The sequence below is a fragment of the Typopeltis vanoorti genome, chromosome 7 (genome assembly GCF_054136105.1).
Source record: "Typopeltis vanoorti isolate ZY-2024b chromosome 7, IOZ_Tvanoo_1.0, whole genome shotgun sequence".
Classification (NCBI taxonomy): Eukaryota; Metazoa; Arthropoda; class Arachnida; order Uropygi; family Thelyphonidae; genus Typopeltis; species Typopeltis vanoorti.
Window position 1 is genome coordinate 15910402 of NC_143555.1, and position 23913 is coordinate 15934314.

The 23913-nt window shown below is 35.8% G+C and overlaps 1 protein-coding gene across 1 annotated transcript in view; it reads right to left on the reverse strand.

Annotated features, from left to right (window-relative positions):
* Positions 1–4027: 4027 nt before the first annotated feature.
* Positions 4028–23913, reverse strand: part of LOC150104511 (WD repeat-containing protein 26) — a 400251-nt gene continuing 380365 nt past the window's right edge. Inside the window, exon 14 of the mRNA XM_090395688.1 lies at positions 4028–5469. Within this exon, the coding sequence (XP_090251814.1) occupies positions 5429–5469 (41 nt within the window). The 3' untranslated portion in view covers positions 4028–5428. The remainder of the gene's footprint in view (positions 5470–23913) is intronic.

Sequence of the window (23913 nt, forward strand, 5' to 3'; positions counted from 1 at the left end):
AGGTCATCCATGGAAAGTGAGTAAGAATGTAAACAGTAAGGAATAGATTTTTTACTTGGAGAGCTGTGACTACTAGTCATTTGTGTGTACTTTGTTACTGAATGATTTCATGGCAAAATATGACAGAATGGTACAGGTATTGATAACTATTGATTAAAGTTGTTGTTTTTTTTTAAGTGAACCTCCTGTGATAAGTCAATGGACTCCATGGAGGTGGCTGTATAATAGCAATAATGATAATTTAAATATTGGTTACTTAGCTGTCATAATTTTTATTAGTGCTATTGTGGAAATGCTTGAATTTCAGGAAAATTTAACATTCTCAGCAACTAAGATGATGTCAAGCAAGCATGCAGTTACTTATAAATTGAAGTCAACTTCCTAATCTTCAGTACTTGGTTTACATTTTTTACAGACTCCCCCCCACCACAAAATATGTAAAATAGTAAAGAAACAAATTGCCAAAATAAGATGAATAATGTGATCTGTAACAATATCTATGGCATTTACTTCCTTCTCCCTCCTTTTCAATGCTATCTTCCATCATTTTGGTCAAGTTAATGCAAAAAAACTAGAATAAAAGAGTGGAATAAACAACCCATCACTGCTCATTTTAAAATTTCCCAGAGGACCTTAAGCAATATAAGAAATAATATTTGAAATTAAGTCAAAATTGAATAATACAACCTGTTGAAATATCTATAGAGGGAAAAGAGAGAGAATGGGATGGGAAAAACGTTTTTTTTTTTAATTTTTTTTATTTGAATTTACTATTTTCAAAGTGTTTTGGTTCTTTCACTGATTAAATTTCATGTACTAAATTTGGACAGTTATATTCTGTTGAATGCTTTTGTAATGAAATTGACAGGTCGATAATTCAACTGGCATTACAGCAGGTCGAATTTTGGCTTAGAGAGTTTTGTAACAGCACTCTGCAATTCATTATAGCTTGGCTTACAAGTTGTCCTCTTCGTGAATGGTGACTTCCTAAACACAATTGTAAAACAAATGAAAACTGCTGAACATCAGTAGCAGGAAATAAGACAATCAAATGGCCCAATTCTTTGGGTCTAAAGAAAAAAAAAAGGAATGGGATGGGGAAATAGATATTCTTTTTAGATAGCTTATTTATGTAAATCACACATAAAAATATATGGCTGTAAAACTTCAGTAAGATATAAGTATTCATACTACGGCAAACTGATGGATATAATCTGGATGATATTGAAATTGCAGTTGAAGCAATTCAGGCTATGAGAACAGCATATTATGGCTGTCAATTTATGTCAAATTTAAGTTATGATCTGACAGATGGATTAGAAATTAAACAAATCAAATAGTGAGCACAATGATTGGATTACAAATGAAAACATTAGGAACTTGACGTAGTTAACTCTGTTAGTTCTGCTTACACATCCTAGAATGTGTAAGCAGAACTAACCTATGGCAGTATAGTCACTTCAACAGAATGGAAGAAGAAAGGCTAACAAAATAGGTGATTCTGATACCAGGAAAAAGACCTAGAGGACAACGAAGTGCACTGATGCACTTAACAGTGCCTTAAAGATTAAAGTGCTACACGTGATGATATTGGAGAACTGATAAATAAAAGATAAAATTTGGGATATATATATACAGGAAGCAACTAATAATGAAACTTAATTCCAGTACAGATATAGAATTCTGTACACAACGTGAGGGTATGTACCAGGAATCTGATAATGTTTTGCTTTCATTGTGCTTCAGTGTAGGTATGCTTAGAATAAAGCTGGAGTTCTTGTCTCTAACAATTGTTGTACACTGAATTTTATTTCTCAGACTGCTGGAATACACCTGTTGTTAAACTATATATAAGATAGTATGTGGAAATTTTGAATAACAGAGTGAAGAATGATGGTCTTTGTTCCAGTGAGATTAATTTGTGCAGTTCACGGCAAGCATGTGTTTGGATCAATAGAGCAGAAACAGTAATCTGACTTGAAAAGTAAGAGTGTCATTTTAGTGCTGAAGGACACAAAGTTGACAGTGGCTGAGTGAATAGTGTCATTTGAGAGAATAACTTGTACAAATTATGGCCTCAGTTACTGGGAAGAGAGAGACAACTAGTTAAGAAAAGGTCAAGGTATTGGGAGAATGGACAGGATTATCTAGTGTTCTGACTGGTAGATTTAATAATAAAAATTAATTTTAAAAATAACAATAACAATAAATTTGCAGATGAGAAATTAATGAGATCAGTGATTTTCAAAATTTTCAGGGTTTGGAAAACAAAAAAGTAGATGAAGTTTACTGAATTGGACATGGAAGTCTTAAGCCAGAAGTCAAAAGGAGGGTTGTAATTTGGCATTCTACAGCATGGAATATCACTGCACAAAGACACCATCCTTGTGATAGATAAAAGAAATCAAGGCTGATTTTGAGAGTCAAAAATGTGCTTGTTGTAGTTGATATTCAATAAAAATTACGCCAGAGATAATGCACATCAGTGATGATGTTTATGCCAGAAATGGTAAAGTGGATATGCAAATTATTTTATCTTAAGATTTTTTTTTGTTTTACAATTTTTGGTCAAATTCATTTTTTTGGTAATAATTTTTTGATGTTTCTGAGAGACCATTTTATTAAACTGCAGTGATGCTATGATTGTTTTCCTTTCATGTTCATTTTGGGAAATAATTAAACAGGGAATATAGAGATACACAGTAAAAAACAGGCACTGTTGCCCATATAGAGCACATCTGGTCTCCTTGCATAATGTGATTTTGACTCCTCTCTTTCAGAGGTTTGGCAGAGCATACTGCCAATCAATAGGAATATGCACCAACTTTGGAAACCTTGTACTGTGCTATCATTGGGCTTGGTCCCCTTGTATGTACTATCTGGCCTATGGAATTGTTTTACTACTGTATCCTTGAATGCAGGAGGTTTTGTGTTTCCACCACAGTATATCTGGGATATCACTCAAGAAAAAGATAGATATACCACACACACACACTCGCAGAGAGAGAGAGAGAGAGAGAGAGAGAGAGAGAATCAGATGCAGGAGTCCAGATCTGGCAAGCAAGCAAGCTACTTTGGGGCCCTAATTAGCAAGTGGGGTTTCATTAAACAATGAAGGTCATCTACTGTTGATTGCCTTTTCTCCTGTAATCTGAAGGGACAATGTTCATTAGGACTTCGATCAACAGCTCTACCCATGCTGCAACCATTAAATACCAAGTTACAGTCTAGTTTCAATTGTTTTTTCCATCCCTGCTACTGCCATTTGAACATGATACTACCAGCAATGTTTCCAATCAGCTATATTCTCAAACATGCAAAAACTTTCTACTGTCTTCCTGGTCCACCCATGAAACTAATATACTAAGATATAATTTAAGGATATAATATATCCTTAAATAGTAACAAACATAACTCAGATAATAATGAATTCCCTGATAAACATAATATGCTTTTTACGCTTTGTGGCTAATGGCTATAACTTCCATAATATACAAGACATTACACTTCACTGCCATTCCCATCCTCTACATATCGCAGACCATTGTAATCACATTTCCATATACTCAAGGCACTTCTAAAATACTACTTAAATCCAATTTAAATACTATTTTCAAAGCAAACATCGAACTAACAACTCTTACCATTCCCGTTATGGATATCTGCCATCATTTTTATAATCTAGTGTATGTATAACGTACCCTTGTGCCTATTCCATACTAGGTATTCACTCCAAATAACATAAGAAATAGGAGGGGAATAAAAAAACTAAAGTTAAGGTAAATAAAATTTCGTTATGTAGCAACATTGATGTCACAGGTATTGCCAAATGAGTATCATAATGTCTATTTTATTGTTCTGAGTGGCATGGCTATGTCAAAATGGTGACAATTAGAAATATGGTTCCATGATCATCAGTGTTCCATGGTCTTCCCATTTGGTTAAGTAATAGTAAGCCAGACAACAATATACAAGATTGCTTTATTATTCTTTCTTTTCTTTTTTTTTTTTTTTTTCAGTATTATCTTATAGTAAACTGTTCAAGAAATTACATATTGTTTGGGCCATCACAAATTCCTGTTCTGCAGTCATATATTTATATTTCAATAGAAAAATGAAATGTCAAGAATAGGAACATGCTGTATTGTACATCATGTATTGCTATATGTAAGATATACATTTATTTTTATTTGAATAATAATTAACAGTTATCCTTAATTATCATTTAATACCTAATAAATAAAAAAGTATAAATATTTATATTCTTTGCTTTTTTTTAATGCACGAAGATAAAATCACAGTGAATGCTTTCTTCCATTTTAAGAAATATAAGCAAAACTTTTTATTTTTATCTCCTTCCTCTCATCTGAAAATTGCTGTGTTTCATATTTATAGATAATGCTTTCCCTTACCATCTCTTCCCCAACAGATAATTAAAATCACCATCTTGGCAAAAAAAAAGTAAAATAAAATAAAAAAATAAATTAAAATATTAAAAAATAAATAAAGCAAAACAAAATGTTAAATTTCATTTCCATTATGTTTAAAATGAATAATAATGAAAAATAATGTTAGTTTTGTGAACGTTCAGTGAAATGTTAAAATAAATTACTTTTTTTTCCCCTTTGTATTTTATTAATTAGCACATGTCAGAAAATAAATATTGCTAAAATTTACAGTACATACTATCATTAATGCAAAATGCTATTTTCACACTGTGGTAATTCAGAGTTTTTATTTATTATATAAAACAATACTAAAGGAATATTTTATATAAACAGTACACAGCAATAGTAAAATTCACTACTTCAAAAGTAAAACTTACAAACACAGTCCATGTAAGTTATGGTGTATCGCTGTTTGTTTTAAAATGTTAAAACACTTCAATAACTTATATCAGTTGCCATAAATAAGAACTACTTATGCAATTTAACTTTAGTTTAATACCAAAATTATGCTGAAGTACTGACACGGAATAGAACAGAAAGTCAAGCTGAAGGATGCAACAGAAATGCAAATTCAGTAGTAATTTTGGTGCATTACAAATGTGTGCAAATATCTTTTACCACTGCATGTGTTTAACATAACAAAACGTATTTAAAATTTTTAACCTGCTTTATAAACATGAAACTTTTTTTTTTTTAGTTCAGTCTTGCATCCAGCCACTATTTCATGATTATGAAATTCTTGCTATTCAAAGATATTGCAGAAAGGCATCTTTATCACCATATCTGAGAAAGATAACGTTCCAGAATTTCTTGAGTAAACAAATTATCAACAAATCTGAAATTTTCTTTTCCGTTTGTCTGCTGCATAATTTGATCTCTAGATGAATGGCATCACTGAAAAGGCCCCAACAAATAAGTTAGTGATAGCATTTTCATTGTCAAAATTTACAGTTGTTTAAATAGTACATAACATCATGGCACTAAACTGTACTTTTTGAGCCTGTATTACTCGACAGTTGGTCTGGAAATAAATAAATAATTTAAATGAGTAAATAAGAAAACAAGAAGAAACATATTTGCAATAAACAAGATGAAACATTGTTTTTAGATATTACAGCATATAAAGTTTAGTTAGGAAAACATTTGAAAGATTAAACAGTACAGATCTTAATTTTTAAGATCTGTACTGTTTAATCTTCTTTTTTTACTTCAGTATTACCTGGTTAACTTAAATTGCTGAACACGATAAAACAAATTAAAACTTTCTCTTTAAGATGAACTTATCTTCATTCATATCCTAGGAAAAGAATATTCAACACATTTAAGTATGTTTTCATTTTTAATGATTCCCAAATATCAGGCTGAGGATCAGTGCAAGTTTGTGGAAATTAGCCAATGTGCTTCATAATTTTCTCAAAGATTTGGCATATGGTGGAAAAACTAAGATACTGAAAAAAGAATAAAGGCTAGATAGCGTATGAGGAATAACAGTTATTTCTGCTATGCTAATTAATTTGCTGCTAACAGCCAGTGTCAGGATCACAAGATTCAAAACAGGTCCAGAAATAAATAAAAGAGAAGCAGCAATTAAAGAGGGTGTTCCATTTTGTATTATTATAATGACTTTTTTTGAAGAAATTATCACCACAGAGTCACACTATAAACTAGCTAGAGGACTAACATCTAAATCTACCTATGCTTAGAAGGGCTGTTGCTGAAGAAAAAGCTTGAGTGTATACGAGTTTTTAAAATAATTGATATGGCCAGATTCTGTTTTGTAATCAACAGGAGCTAGGAGGTTGATAATTAGAATCACTCAGTGTAAGACTCTACTTTCTCTTTCCTAGAATCTGTCTATGTTTCTATTTTTTTCATTTCTTCGTGCATAGAAGGCAACAGGAAACCACTATGCTTCTACTTTTCCCTAGTTTGGATGAGCAGCAAGAATCAAAATGACAAGCAATGCACAGTTCAGGATGGGACCCCTGGGTCCGGAACTGCGCAACTGGCTACCAGGGAGGTCACTTGTTCCAATATGGATATTGACCAGATTGCATGTCAGTCATATGAATCGTCTTTACTAAAGCCTGCGAGAAGTGGAGAAGAGGAAAATGGAATATATTCATGTGGAAAAAGGGCTAAAAGTAATTTGCACATTGGATCTTGGAATGTGAATATCTTACTTCAAACTGGAAGATTGGAGATTATAAAGATGGAGATGCTAAGATTGAAAATAGATGTTCTGGGAATGGCTGAGGTGAGATGGAAAGGAAAAGGAAATTTTAGAACAGAGGATGGAATGAGAATAATTTACTCAGGAGGGGAAGAGCAACATCAAGCAGGTGTTGGTATAATATTGAATAAACGGGTGGCAGGATGTGTGGAAGGCTACTGGCAAATCTCTGACAGAGTTTTGGTGGTAAAGATGAAAGCAAAAACAAGAAATATTTTGCTTATTCAGATATATTTACCAACTTGTGATTATGAGGATGAGCAGGTAGAGAGAGAGAGAGAGAGAGAGAGTTTATGGCGATATAGAACAGGGTTTAAAATGTAAAGAAACAAAAGATATAATTATAATTCAGGGCGATATGAATGCAAAAATCGGAAGAGGAAGGGAGGAAGATATTGTTGGGCTATATGGATTGGGAGTGAGAAATGAGAGGAGATATGCTGTTGGATTTCTGTAGAAAACATGATTTAGCAATTATGAACACTGGGTTTAAGAAACATCCAAGAAGATTGTATACGTGGAAAGCCCCAGGGGAGGATATAAATAGTAGAAGAAATCAGATAGATTATGTTTTGGTAAACAAAAGATATAGAAACATTATAAAAGATGTGACAACATATCAAAGAGCAGACTGTGATACAGATCATATATTGTTGTCAACTAAGATGAGATTAATCTTAAAAAGGTAACTGCAGGGAAACAGAACAAATCATGGAACATGGAGAGGCTGAAGATACCAAGTATGGCAAATGAATTCGCAAAGAAAGTAGGGGATGAAATGAATGAGAGAAATATACAAGAAAGTGATGATGTAAGTGAAAAATGGAAGTTTCTGAAGGAAAGCATAATTACCACTACAGAATTACATTTAGCCAAAAAAGAAGAGGAAAGAGAGAAAAGAAAGAAACCATGGATGACGGACAATATTTTGAGGAAAATAACACAAAGAAGAAAGTTAGTTAATAGTAAAACAGAGGAGAAAAAAAAGCAGTATAAAGACTTAAGTAAGGAGATACAAAGAGAGATAAGAAGGAAAAAGGAAGAGTGGGTAGATGAAAAAGGCAGAAAGAAATGACATAAAAGGTGTTTATAAAAACATTAATATGATGAAAGGAAGGAGAAAGATGCAAAGGATTGGAGCAGTCAAGAATGAAAGAGGTGAAATTCTGATAGAAAAAGAGAAGATATTACAGAGATAGGAAGAATATGTAAGTAAACTTTATGAAGACAGAGAAAGAGGAGAAAATCAAATGAAAGAGCATAGTGGGAAGAGGCTGTACATCATGAGGGAGGAATTGAATCTAGCAATTCAAAAGATGAAAGAAGAAAAATTCCCTGAAATAGATGATATATAGATAGAACTTATAAGGAATATATGTGAAAAAGGTATGGAAATATTATGGCAAATTATTAATGGAATTTATGAGGGACAAGAATTACCAGAGGAGTTCAGAAGATCAAGTTTTATTCCCATTCCAAAAAAGATGGGAGTTTTAGACTGCAACAATTTTAGAACGATAAGTCTTATAACTCACACAGCAAAAATTCTGGCACAAATAATTTTAGAGAGAATTAAGAATAAAATAGAAAAAGAAATAAATGAGGAACAGTTTGGATTCCGAACCAACAGAGGAACTAGAGAGGCTATAACTTGTCTAAGAATTATTGGGGAGAAAACACTAAACCATGGTCAAAAGTTATAGCCTCTCTAGTTCCTCTGTTTTTTGGATTTTGAAGGCATTTGATACGGTGAAACATAAAAGGCTTTTTGACATTCTAGAAAATATTGATATCGACTCTTACGACTGGGAAATTTTAAAGAGATTATATTGGTCACAAACAGCATCAGTATGTGTAAATGGAGAGGAAACAGGAGAATTCCCAATGGAGAGAGGAGTTAGACAAGTTGTTAACACAATGGTGTTAACAACTTGCAAGGATGCAAGTTGTTAACACCATTATTGTTTAATCTTTATAGTGAACAGATGCTTAGAGAGGCACTTGAGGATGTAGAAGAAGGAATAAAAATAAATGGAAGAATCATTAATAACTTAAGATATGTGGATGATGCAGTGGTGATGACAGAAAGTGAAAATAGATTACAACAAATTGTTCACAGAATTGAAAACTCTTGTAAAGAATACGGACTAAAGATTAACACAAAGAAAACCAAGATAATGATAATGGGCAGAAAAATAGGAGATAATGTAAAGATAAGATGTGGAGGAAAGATTTTAGAAGACGTGAATAGATTTCAATATTTAGGTAGTTGGATCTCAGAGAAAGGAATTTCAGAGTTGGACATTAGAAATAGAATAGGCAAAGCTAAATCAGCATTTATGGAAATGAAGAGAATTTTAATAAATAAGAATATTAAAATAGGTGTTAGCGTTGGAATAGTTAATGAAACAGTTTGGAGTATTGCAAGTTATGGAAGTGAGTCATGGACACTCAGAAAGAGAGATATAAGTAAAGAATTAATGCATTGGAAATGCGGTGTTATAGAAAGATGGAAAAGATTAGCTATACAGAGAGAATATCAAATCAAGAAGTTTTATGCAAAGAAAGACCAGATTTGCAGGCCATCTTCTGAGCGGTCCTTCGGGACACCTGACAAAAACTATATATTACAAGGGAAAGTTGAGAGGAAGACCAACTAGAGAGTGGTTCAATGACATCGTGGAATGGACTGGTTTAAGAATGATGGAGGCGACAGACAGAGAGAAATGGAGAAGAGCTGCTCATCTGCTGCAATCCTCTTGCTAGAGGATGCCACTGGACAATGACGTATACGAGTTTTTAAAATAATATGGTCAGATTCTGTTTTGTAATTAACAGGAGCTAGGAGGTTGATGATTCGCATCACTCAATGCAAGAAACCTCTACTTTCTCTTTGCTAGAAGCCTGAAAAACTTTAATTTCTAGAAGAGGGTGTCTTGATAATTTAACTCTTGATTCATTCATGGTAGTTCTGTACATGTGTCTGGCTGGCCTGAGTGGTTAAATGTACCTGGTTTTCAACCAAGACTAAGTTTGACTCCTGCTATAGGAATGGATGTTTGCAATTGTCTTTAATTGGAAGATAAATTTAACTGCCTGATGTGAGACCACTGTCTTGCTTACTGAAGTGTACTGAAAATTTTCAAAGTTTGGTTTCTAGAGCAGTTTCCAGGCCATGTAACTTTTTCATATAATACTATCATAGCTGTACACCCCTGAGGGTACATATCAGGAATTATGATGATGATGCATATGATACAGCAACATAGTCAAATTTACTCTCCCCCAAAAGGGGGGGGGGTTAGAACAAAATATAAGTAAGGTGGAGATGAACATTAAAATAATGGTGAATTAAAGGAATGATATGCAGCTAGACAAGTAGTGTAAGAATAAGGAAATAGGGAAAAAAAATTCAAGTACATTACTATTATTTTTCTGTTATTTCTAGAGGATATTATTGTGCTTAATTGCATGGGTATAAATTTGCACACATTTATTGTATAGTGTCTATTTCGACTGCACAAATAACATTGGTAAAATGCATACTGTTATCTTGAATTTACAGTTTTATTTAGTCATGTATAATTAAATTTTTTATAATCTAGCTACTGACTTATTATTATTATTTGACACCTCCAGGGAGTCCAAAGACTCATCGAGGGAGAGCACTTACTCTACATCTCTGTCTCCACCACCCAGTCTACCAACTACAATGAACCGCAACTACACCAACACCATCTGCCGCCCACCATCACCACCACCACTAGTATTTTCACAGACGATCACAAACATCTATGCCCACAGTGGGATTCGAACCTGCAGCCTTTTGGCTGGAGAGTGGATATGCTAACCACTCAACCAACCAGGATGGCCAAAAATTCAAATCAAGATTCCTTTCGTCACAATGAGAATCGAACTCAGGCCTTTTCCAATCGAACGGAGCAAGATATCATCATTCTACCTGTTGCGCTACAGAGGCGCAATCTTTATCAGCATCTCTGGAGTGGCGGTGAAGATTTTAGAGATGTTGCATACAGAAATGATCTGACAGACAAGATATACTTTATATGAAGAACAGCATGGGTTTACTAAACAGGGATCATGTTTGAGCAATTTTCTCATTTTTTAATAATGTTATCTGTGAGTTGGATAAATGGAATAGATACACTATGATACTGTTGGCCTTTGCTAAGGCATATGATAGGATATCAGATCAAAGGTTGTTGCATAAATTGGAGAATATGGGATTGGAATATAACTATAGATGGATAAGTGGGTGGCTGATGGAGAAGTATCAAAGTTGTATATGCAAAGCATGTGTGTGGCAGATTAAGGTGACCAGTGGTGCACCCTATGGGTCATTCAGACCACTATTATTCAATCTACATATTAATGACATTGTGGGGTGCTTAAGGGTCAAAGCTGTATAACTGAGAGGAGACCTCCACATAGCCTTTAAAGGAATGCGGAGAACCGACCAGGGCTTCTGACCTAATGTCCAATCCTCACCTTCTCGTGGTGCACCCTGTTGGGTATCTACTTTGATACTGAACGAACGAGGATGGGCTGGCAATTTGGGATTTAGCCGACCAAATTGTATTCTTATTGGTTAAACCAAAATAAAAAAAAATGATTGTACAACATGACAAAATTTCATGCCGGCTGGGGCGTCGCCCGGTTAAACAAGACCCCCCGTTGTTTTCGCCAGGGAACCAGGGCGAACAGCGAAAAGTCAGCTACTGGAACAAATCTGAAAACAAACCCCAACTCAACATCACCAGAGTTAAAGATCGGTACTATCAACGTAAGAAGCCTGAATGGCAAAGAAATGGAGCTAGCTGAGGAATTAGATAAGTACCAGATTGACATAATAGGGGTGACTGAAACAAAAAAGACCAAAACTGGTGAGATCTTTCTGAGCAATAAATACAAAATGTTATATTCAGGCAATGACAATCAAGGAAAAGAAGGAGTAGCCATAGTATTCAACACAAAATACGAGGCTAATCTTCTTGAATGGCAGTCAGTCTCAAGCAGAGTAATGTGGGCAAATATGAGAATGGGGAACTGGACAATGAGACTTATTTGTGCCTATGGTGCCACAGAAGGTTCTACTAAGGTAGAAGTGGAGGAATTTTTTGAGGCTTTAGAAAAAGCAACTGACACAATGAAAAAGGAAAAGTTGGTCCTTGTTGGGGATCTAAATAGCAGAGTAGGAAATGATTGTGAGACATACAAAAATATTTTGGGAAAATTTGGAGAAAAGAGCAAAGCTAATAATAATGGCAAATATCTGTTGGATTTCTGCTCTGGACATGGACTGGTTATTACTAACACCATGTCCAACATAAAAATGTGCACAAATTCACATGGAGAGAAGAGGCTAGGAATAAGAAAAGTCTCATTGACTATGTTATTGTTGATAGTGATGTTTTCTCCCTGGTGCAGGACATCAGAGTGTACAGAGGATTTGAAATTGGAAGTGATCACTGTTTAGTCTTGAGCAGGATAAAATTGAATTTCATATTGAAAAGAATAACATGTAAGAAAGTTTTAAAGCGAATAAAAGTTGAGCAGCTCTCAGATGTGAACTGTAGACTAAAATACAGAAATATTATTGAAAAGAAAATGAAAGAGTTTGAGAACAGGAATCAAACCTTGGAGATTCAGTGGCAAACTCTGAAGGAAACATTGATTGATTCTGCCAGAGTGGCATGTGGTGAGGTTGTGTGCAAGGATAAAAAAATCAGAACTCCCTGGTGGACACAGGAAGTTAAAGAGGCAGTGAAGGAAAAGAAGAAAGCATATCAAAAGTTCCTGGCAAATAAGTCAGCTTTTACTCTTACAGAATACAGAGACAAATGTAAGAAAGCTAAACAGTGTGTAAAACTAGCTAAACAAAAGTCATGGGAGGACTTTGGCAAGAATATAGAAAATAAATATCAAGAAGGTGGCAAAATATTCTGGAGGTTGTTGAAGAAGCTTAGGAATGGAGGAAAGAGTGCTGTAAAAGGAATTAGAGATGATAAAGGTGAAATGAAAACAGGAGAAAAAGATATTCTTGAAGTATGGAGTAATTACTTTGAAAAACTGCTAAATGAAACAAGCAGTGATGACAGCACAGTGATAAAAAACACTGACCAGGCATGCAGTCAGGAATACATATCCATACTTGAAGTAGAAAAAGCCATCATAGGCTTGAAATGTGGAAAGGCAGCAGGAGTAGATGATATTCGACCAGAAATGCTGAAGTATGGTGGTATAAGAGTCTTACAGTGGCTGAACTGCATAGTTCAGAAAGCTTGGGCAGAGGGACGAATTCCCGATGATTGGAGTAGAGCTCTCATAGTACCCATATATAAAAAGGGAAATAAAACTGAATGTGAGAATTACAGAGGTATTTTCCTACTGAGTGTTCCTGGCAAGATCTATGCAAGTATACTTGAGAAACGGTTGAGAAGAATTGTGGAAGAAAAGCTTGGTGAAGAACAAGCTGGATTCAGGCCAAATAGAGGCTGCCAGGATCAGATCTTCACTTTACGACAAATAGTCGAGAAAGCATGGGAATATAACAAAGATCTGTATTTAAGTTTTGTCGATTTGGAAAAGGCATATGACAATGTGCCAAGAGAGAAGCTATTCAATATGCTGCAGTTATATGGTGTCAATGGGGCATTATATCAAGCAATACTTAGTCTTTATTTGAGTTGTGAGTCAGCAGTTAGAATTGAAGGAAGTACAGGAAGATGGTTTAATGTTAAATCTGGTGTGAGACAAGGATGTACATTATCCCCTCTGTTATTCATTATCTATATGGATCACATTATGAAGGAATGTGATATTAAACCTGATATCAAAATTGGAGATGTTAATGTCAGCTCTTTGCTTTATGCAGATGATGTTATACTTCTAAATAAATCCGCTACAAGTCTGCAAGATTCTCTGACTAAATTGAATAGCTGTTGTAATAGATATGGTATGAAGGTCAGCAATAAAAAGACAAAGACAATGAAAATAGGCAGAATCATTGAAAATTTCAACTGTGTTGTGAATGGAGAACCTGTGGAACAAGTAAAACATTTCAGCTACTTAGGCACAATTTTTACTGAAGATGGTAAACTAAATATAGAAATAGACAACAGAATCAGCAAAGCTGGTATCGTGGGAAGTCAATTGAATAAATTCATATGGAATAAGAAAGAAATTAGTCGGAACACTAAATTAGCTGTATACAAGACTGTGTTCAAACCAATTTTAACTTATGGATCTGAGAGCTGGGTCAGAAGTAAAACACTTGACCAAAGACTAGAGACCACAGATATGAGAGTCCTGAGAAAGATTAGAGGCGTGAACAGATGGCATCAATGGCAATATCATATTAAAAATGAGGATATTAGGAAAGAACTTGACATTGTCAGCATCCAGGAATGCGTTAGCAGAGCTAATCTCAGATGGTATGGTCACTTAAATAGAATGGGAGAGGAAAGATTAGCAAAACAAGTGTTCTCTGCCAGGTTGGCAGGAAAACGACCCAGAGGAAGACCAAAATATAGGTGGATTGATACGGTACAAAGTGCCTTAGACGATAGAAATATAAGATCTGATAATGTTGGAGTCTTGACAAGTAACAGACTGATTTGGAGGAAAATTGTAGATAGGAAGTTAGTAATGATGTAATTTTTTCATGTAGTACTGTCATATCCTGTACACCCCTTGAGGGTACATGGCAGGAATTTGATGATGACATTGCAAAGGACCTGACAAGAAACATTTAACTATTTGCTGACGATGTAGATAGACAGAGCAATTAGGGATATTACTCATATACAGCACTTACAGAATGATTTGAAGAGGTTGGAACAATAGGCAAATGATAATGGCTATCATTAATAAGTGTCAAGTTAAGGACTTTGGCATGAGATTTCCAACAGCATAATATATTGGTGGGATTATGCTTGAAAAAACTGATGATGCTAGGGATCTTGAAGTTATGGTAAACATGAAGGTAAGGTTCAATGATCATAGAGCAAAAAACTGTGGAGGATAAATGCAATGCTGAAACAAATATTAATATGTAAAGATAAGGAAGTTATTTTGCCTCTTTAAAATATTGACTGCACCTGGACTACTGTGTGAAGATTTGGTTGCCTGGGATTCTGAGGGGGTTATAGAAGTTTTGGAAGAGGTTACAAAGATGATATCAGGATTATGAATTGCAGATTATAGGAACCTATTGTGAGTACAGGAACTGCAGGCACTGGCAAACAGGAGAAAAAGGGATGGTAGGATAGAGATCTATAAACTTCTGTTGAAAGGGTTTTATATCGGATGATGAAAATTTTCATTATATGGAAGGTAGGAAGAGGACAGGGAGCATCTATGAAAGTTAAATTTTTCTCCAACAGAGAGCAATAAATGAGTGGAATAATTTGCCCATTGAAGTAGTGAGTGCATCTAGTGCAAATGAGTTTAAGAGAAGATATGAAAGCTGGTGTGTCTGACATAACAGACTCCCTTGATGAGTCTCAGCTTCCTGGAAGTCTCTAAATAATGATAATACCAGCTGAATATCAAAGTTCATGGAGATGTTAAGTGATGGATGTAATTTCTGGAGAATAATCTTAAGTAATATTGAAAATGCCATCTGGGCCAGAAGAGACTATGTTGTTTAAGATTCTTCTGATGTCATATAGAGAATCAAAAGGTGCATATATTGTACTACTTCTGGTATGATAGGAGGTGATTTGCTTTGGTTGTTTATGCAGACATAGGAAGAGAAGATAATACCAGGAGGTCAATTTTATCTTTAGATGTTATTACAGTGACACCACATCAGTGAGACAGGAAGAAATACAAATGATAAGTTTCTCACATTGTGATTTTTGCAAAGGACCAGAAGGCAAAAGTGAATTTGTATAGGAAGCAAGTTTTTGGCATTTGGACCTTTCAAAGTCTAATTTGGATTTGCTAATGGTTGTTTTCACCTTTGCTGCATGCAACAAAGACAGAGCATAAAGCTGGATTTCTTGTTCCAAGTCCCATGCAGCATACCGAATTTTTTCTTCTTGGTACCTACCTCAGCACACCTGTAGTTAAAATCATGGCTTGAATGGCAAGCAGAAATTTTAAATCAAATGAGGGATGTGGGCTTTCATTCCTACAGGAAAAATTTCTAACTCACTCAGAGCAAGTGTTTAGATCAGGAAAGTGAAAGCAATAGTTTGACCATGGAAATGAAAAGTCCCAGAAGTCATTCTATTTGGCAGCACTGTAGTGGTTAAGAATGGCTGAGAGAAAGACATTCTGTGTAGACAGAGTTTCCCAAAGATTTCAGCACAACCACTCACTAGTGGTATGTGCAGAATGTGGAATAGTGTAAAATTCGATGCAACATCATAATTCTTACATTGTTTAATTGCATCGATTTTACAGGAGTCACATCCGAAATTCAAAGAATTGTAAAATTGTATATAAGAGATGTAAACAATAATATCAGCCCATATAAAATTAGCCCAGAAAAATTTACATTATTCTGTAGATAAAAGATATATGAGTGTGTATTTCAAATGAGAATCCCTCAGAGATTAGAAGTATGTTAGAATTACCTACATAAGTAATACAAAATGCCCATCTGTATAGACCCAGAGGAATTACACATGCAAAAATAAAGTAAACAGGTATCTAAAAATAGAAGTTTAGGGGAAATTACCTTAGAGTTCCGAAATATATTTGATGTATCACTTGGTATAGGGTAGAATGGAAACCCATTGTAACCAAAGCAGTCCGACACTGCCGTCAAGGTCGATAGCGGGGGGGGGGGGGGGGGTATACATCAGTAGCTGTTACGCTATGCTGAAAAAGGGATTAAACTACACTACAGGTGATAGAAGTCAGAACTTTCTAGAAGGAAAGGAGTTAGCACGTGATAGGTATGGGGATCTCAGACCTTAGTTCAAAGTTTGCACGGAAATATTTGGGGTCTAAAAAACTTCGTGCAAGGTCCAGAGAGGTGAAATAAAAAGATCAGGAATGGACTAAGGTGGATTGACTTGGAGAGATGTGATGCCAGGAGAAAAGAGGGGAGTCGATCCACAGACTACGTACAATCCCAGATGAAGTCATGGAGGGTAATCGAAGGCGAAACCTTGTAGAGCGGCCCAGGACCAAGATGACCCTACGTCCGAGTGCCTACTACACCGAAAGATCGCGCTCCAAGCCCTGTGAGTAATTCCAGAGGAGAACACGGTGTCCATGATGCGTCAGAAGCGAGCAAGCCGTAACAATAGAGGGGGATCCAGAATAAGCCAGAAGAGAAGATACGATTAAAGTGCAATTGTGCCTATGAAAGAATTAATGTGCGTTGAATTTTTTTGTCGAAAACTTTCTCCTAATTTATGATGTGAAGGACTGTTTTGGATAGACTGAAAGCTGTAACAAATTGAAAACTAATTCGTATGCAGTAAATCTGCTTTTAGAATAACTGAAAAGATGTTAATAAAAGTTTAAGCTTGTGTTGTATTTGAAATGGTTTAAAAGAGCTGATAAGAAAATTATAGAATTTAGAATTGTAATGGTGTGAGAAGTTAGTTGCTAAGTGAGTGTTACAATTTTCATTGTGAAAGTTAGAACTGGAGATTTTATTAGTCAAAGCATGATAATTCCTAGATTGTAAATGGGCTGATAGCTGTTTGATATGCAGAATTAATTGTTTGATGATTTACGTATTTGATGCTTATACCATGCCTGAGAGTTGCTCTATGTGATGTTTAGATTTGATGCTTAGCTTTGAGAGAAACTGATAGTTATTTGATATATAAATTAAAATGTTTGATGATTTACGTCTTTGATGTTTATAACTTGCCTAAGAGTTGTTCTATATGATATTTTAATCTTGATGCTTAACCTTGAGAGATAATGATAGTAACATAATTTAAGAGTATACATTGTATTATTGTCTAAATGTGAATAAATATGTTTGTTTTATTTATAATAAGTGCCATCTGATCTTTTTTAGCAACTGCACTGTTCCCAAATAAATCCGATCCTGCAAGCGGGAAAGAAATTAAACCTTGATATGAAATTTAAGCTAGGAGTTAGCCACGATAATTAACTGTATAGAGGTGCTTTACTGGAGGTATAATTAATTTCTTATGCCAATTAGAGATTTTTAGTGGCGCAGTCTGGAATAATCAAATAAATTTCTAGACATCTCAAGTATAAGTATAATATACTGAAAGTAGAGAAAAGGAATTAAGATTGATTGACTATATAGAAAGGTAACGGATAAGGATAAAGTAGTAAAGTTAACGAATGAAAATATAGAAGACAAGTCTAAAGAAATAGATAGATATATAAAGAAATAGATAGATATATAAAGAAATCGATAGACAGAAAATAAGATAGAAATATTACAAAGGCACAGTAACAGAAACATAAGTAAAAATATTAAATAAAAGTATAGAAACCAGAACTTCTTAGAACCAAAAAGATAGAAACCAAGAAATATTACAATAGCATTGTTGTGCACCAAAATCACAGTGCTTGTAAGGAGTCTTGGTTGTTTGTGTTGAATGCTGGCTTTCAGTTTGTCCAATGTTGCACAGTAAAACTCTGGAGCCAACAAGTCCACCAACAGAACGCCTTGGTGATCCCGGATGACTTTTTGAACAGTGGGAACAGTTTTGAATTTTTTTTGTACACAGGCGATTGTGGATGTTTCCAGGTCATGGAGTCCTGTTTGCTCCCTGGAATAAAGCATCTTGTCTCCTGTGACCAGGCAAGCAAGAAAATCCTTGTTTAGTTGGTGTATCACAACAGATTCTCCAGATACATCCCCATGTGTGTTGCACTGTGCTCCTATGGCCATTGTCAGAGCACCCAGAGGGAGCACACCTTTCAAAAGCCAAGGACATTGTGAACAATTTCATAAACAGTGGACTTACTCAAGTTCACCACTTCTGCAGTTTCACTTGCCGTTCTTCAAGAATGATGTAAATGTGCAAAATGTTGTCTTCTGTCTTGCTCGATAAAGGTCTTCTCACCCATGTTGATCTTCAATGTCATCTTGGCCTCATTTATATTCATTGCACCATAAACACACCTGCTTCTTTGACATCACCTTTTCGCCATACATAGCAACCAGTTCATGGTGAATGTCACATGGCAAAGCCCTTTTTGCTTGCAAAAAATGAATAGCTTCATGGACACCTGTTTTGGACCACACTCGCACATTAGCCCATCTTACAACTGGAATTAGCTATGAGACGACAGCAGCACCACACTACAATGGAGATCATTTTGAATATTATTTATTAGCATTGGCTAAGAAGAATACATGCATATGCTGCCACACACACACACACACAAAAGAAAGTCATACAAAACAACTATTTTGTTACAACCAATCACAGGGGACCTACAAGTGCTGACCAGACATCGTTATAGGAAAATTCCCACACAGCCAACACTGTCCTGTCTTTATTGAAGTGTGCCTTCAAATCCCAATTACTGAAACTACACAAATGCTACACTGGAATTTTACCAAGGCAAACTGGAACAGCTTATCATGAGATGTAGATTTTGAATATTATTAATAGGTCTATCTGTCCACTGTGTTTTATCTCATTCCCTTTCACCATTATTAATAAAAATGATGTGTCACCTTACTTTTCGGAAACCCCTCATAATAATAATTTTTTTCATCAAACTGTTACAGGCACAAGATAGTAGAAATGATCAATGTTCTGGTGGCACTGAGTTCAACAATAAACGTAAAGTGAGTTTGTCTCAAGATCAGAAGATTGGCAACATGGAATATTCCGTACTAGGAGAATAGATGCTATGTAAATTGCAGTATTTAAACTATCTGTAAACATTTCAATATAAACTCAACAGTGGTTTAAATCCTACAACCTTTAGTATGCCTAAACATAAAACTCCTTTAAAAAAATCATAATAAAATGGTATAAAATTAGAACCGTATTATCCACAGATCAGAACGTATACTACTGCTGGACTTTGCAAAGGTATCTGATAGAATACCATATGGAAAATTGTTACATAAGTCAGAGAAAATAGCATTGGAAATAAAGCTTGTGACATGGGAGGGGGAAGCTACCAGATGGGCACCAGAAAGTAGTATATGGTGGAACAGAATCTAGGAGAATGAGTGTCACTATTGAAGTGCTTCAGGGTTCTGTACCAGGGCCGCTACTCTTTAATTTGTATGTTAGAGATACAGGAAAAGATTTTAGGGAGGAATATTCAGTTGTTGCTGATAATGCAAAACTCGGGATGGAAACTGTTGGTAAAAGTGATGTAATGTAAACATTATTATTATATAACACCTGCAGGGAGTTCAAAGACTCATCGAGGGAGGGCACCTACTCTACAATTCTCTGTCTCCATCAACTGCAATTACCGTCATCATTTACACTAGGGGTCTTCAACGCATGGCCCACAGAGCTCTTTGCCATGGCCTGCTGGCCATTTTGAAAAAATAACTACTTAATATTAAAACGCGACTAAATAAAAAATAATTTCAATGAAGCCTGCAGACCACTAAGCTATACTGCGGTATGTAGATTTGTAAGATGCTTTCGAGATTCACATGGAACGCAGTGCATTTGATACTTTACATAAAATCCTATAATAATAAATATTAAATAGACATGCTTCTTCAGCCATCCAAATGGCAAGCGGTACTTAAGTACTAGTACTAATGTCACAGGTAGATGGCTGAAGCAGTAGTTCATTCGAGTATGCTGTCTAGTGCCTTCCAGACACATTTCGAAGATTCTTGATGCTTCGTTATTTTCATATAAATACAAGAGAATCTCATCCACACTCAGTCAGTTAGTCAGTCGTGAACAGTGTGATATTCGTGTATAAGCGCATATGCAGGTTCATCATGTCAGCCATAGCCTATTGTGGTTTTATATTGCCAGACTTTATTCATTAGTGTGAGACATATTCAGTCGATAATAACCGTTACACAGCCATTTTGAATCGTTTTTGGATTTGCCTTCTATCACTATGGCGTCTACGAGTAAAAAGTATATAAGTGATTCTTGTCGGGTTTTTAATGAAAAGTGGACCAATCTGTACTTTTCTGTGCTGATCAACGATAAGTCAGTGTGTTTAATTTGTGGTGAGTCAGTGTCAGTATCAAAAGAATACAATATAAATCGACACTATGAGACAAAGCATGTGTCCAATTTCGATCACCTTCAAGGGCAGCTTCGTGTGGACAAAGTGATGTCTCCAAATTGATTTAAAATGCCAGCAGGGTACGTTTAAAAGGCAGGAGGAAGAGAGCAAAGTGTGAAAAAAAATTCTCATGTGCAATGTAAAGCTAAGTTTACACTATCGCTGCAGCAGGCTGTATCGCATCGCAAAAATGCGATACAGGCATGCCAGACCGCAGTGCAGTGACCTTGCTGGTGACCACATGTTTCCTAGAATAGATATCTCTGTACTTCACTTGAACTCTGAGGTGTCGACAACTGCGGGCGGCTGAGTCGAGGCCAGCGTGCACAGGCCTTAATAGCACAATCCACACACAAAGTGAAGAGTGCCTGATTTTCAAACAAGTTTGAACTTGTCGCAGCATTTAAAACCATTCCTGGCTCATATTAATTTTGATAATTTTTCACGGAACACAGTTTGGGAAACACTGCATTAAAGAAATACCTCTAAAAAATTGAAACCTTCTTCGACGGCGAGTTTGTGAAAGAGTGTCCCATCGCTGCTGAGGAAATTCTGTGTCCAAAAGACCGAGTTTGTCTGAGGTAACTGTAGCACGATGTGTCGAAGAACTTGCCAATGACATTGAAGGAATTTTAAAAAGTGGTCGTCCGAATTTACATCATATTAACTTGCTTTAGATGAGAGCACAGATGTGAAGGATACAGCACAACTGGCTATCTTTGTCATTGGCAATGATCAACAATTCACTGTGAAAGAAGAACTGCTAGCATTCGTACCTATGAAGGGAATGACGAAAGGCACTGATATTCTTGAAGCCGCTGCAGCGTTTAGACCTCAGCTTAACCAACCTTGAAGGTCTGGTAACTGATGGTGCCCCTGCTATGGTGGGAAAGAACGAAGGGTTTGTTGTGCTGCTGCGGAAAGAACCGGAACTAGAAGGAAAAGATTTCATCCATTACCACTGTTTAATCCACCAGGAGAATTTGTACACGAAAACTATTGGATTTGAGAATGTCATGAAAGTTATTGACTGTTGTCAACATTATTAGGGCAAGAGGATTGAATCATCGTCAATTTCAAGAGTTTTTGACCCAAGAGTGCAAAGTGAATCACGGCGATATGGTTTATTATAGTGGTGTGCGTTGGTTGAGCAGAGGGAAGGTTCTTACAAGTCTTTGACTTAAGGAGCAAAATAAAGCAGTTCATACAAACCAAGTGGAAGTCAATTGTGGAATTTAACGATCTGAAGTGGATGACAGACTTTGCCTTTGTGACCAACATCTCACTGCATATGAATGACCTAAATGCACGGCTACAATCCAAAGATCAACTGGTGCACACTTTGTTGATGGCATCAAAGTTTTTGTGGCCAAGCTCAAACTTTGGGAGGCTCAACACGCAAAAAAAGACATAACTCATTTTCAGCTTCTCGCTGAGTCCAATTGCTCATTTCTTGATGAATACGCTACAAAATTAGCAGTAAAGCAAAGCAAATTCGAAGAGAGATTTAGTTATTTTCGTAACCAACAGTCTTCTTTAGATTTATTTTCAATGCCATTCAGTGTCAATGCTGCCGAAATGCCAGACTCAGCAGCTGCTTGAACTAGAAAACAACTTTTCTTTGAGAGAAAAATTATTCAATGTGCCCTTGCTTACATTTTACAAAGACTACATTTCTGAGGACACATTCCCTAATCTTCACCGGCCTGCTTTGAAGATGTGCACTTTGTTAGGAAGCCATACTTATGTGAGCAGTTCTCCAGAATACAGCATGTGAAGTCCAAGACAAGAACTCCGATTATGGACCAACATCTCGAGAACACTCTGTGCATAGTGACTTCCAACATTGATGCCAACATCGACAACCTGGTCAAGGAAAAGCATTGCCAAGTTTCCCATTGACATTGTAAAAAATTAATGATTTTCTCATTAAATTATCTTTTCTTGAGTACTGATTGTATTTACTTATCTAGACTCCTACATACGTTCTTAAAGCTAAGTTTGTTTATCCTTATAGGATTTATGTAAAGTACAAATGCACAGCGTTCCTTGTGAATCTGGAAAGCATCTTACAATTCTAAATACTGCAGTATGGCTTAGTGGCCTGCGGCTTCATTGAAATTTTTAATGCGACCCGCACTGTCTGAAAGATTGAAGACCTCTGATTTACACCAACGGCATCTACTGCCAACCAACCACCACTAGTATTTTCACAGACAATCACAAACATTGATGCCCATGGTGGGGTTCAAACCCACAGCCTTTTTGTCTGGAGAGTAGATACACTAACCACTAGACCAACCAGGCAGGCATATCCTGCAGGATAATTTAAATAAATTAGAATTTTGGGCACAGGATAATGATTGTCAATTTAATGTTGCAAAATGTAAGGTTATGTAATCTGGGTTGAAAAGGTTACAGATGTGTATCACACTGGTACTGGATTACGGGTAATTAATGTGCCTAGAAGTAATAAGATGGACAGAGTTGAAATTTAGATGGCATATTGCAAAAGCTGGCAAAATAACTGAAAGAATTACCTGCATATCGAACACACTGACAAGTGAAGATAAAGAAGTTACTATCCCTCTTTATTAGGATATGATTTGGCCACATCTTGACTACAGATTTGGTCACCCGGAGGTTCTTGGGGTTAGGAGTTGGTGGATGGCATCAGAGACAAGTGACCAAGCTGGTGACAGTTGTGTGGAATGCTCTCTATGAGGATAGGTTGAAGGTGTATGGGTTGCAAATTTTAATTGATATGTGGAAAAGAGGGGATATTACAGAAACCTATTAAAAGGGTTCTATAAGATTGTCATAAAGGAAATTTTTCAATATTTGACAAATACTCAGAGAACTAGGGGACTGCCCATGGAGATTGTGTAAGAGTTAGTTAGTAGGTGTATGCAGACTAGAATTTTTGCATGGAGAATACTGAATGAGTGTAATGAACTGCCAGAATTAGCTGTGAGTGCCCTGACAGCGAATGAGTGTAAGGAGAGGTATGATAGGTTTGTGTAT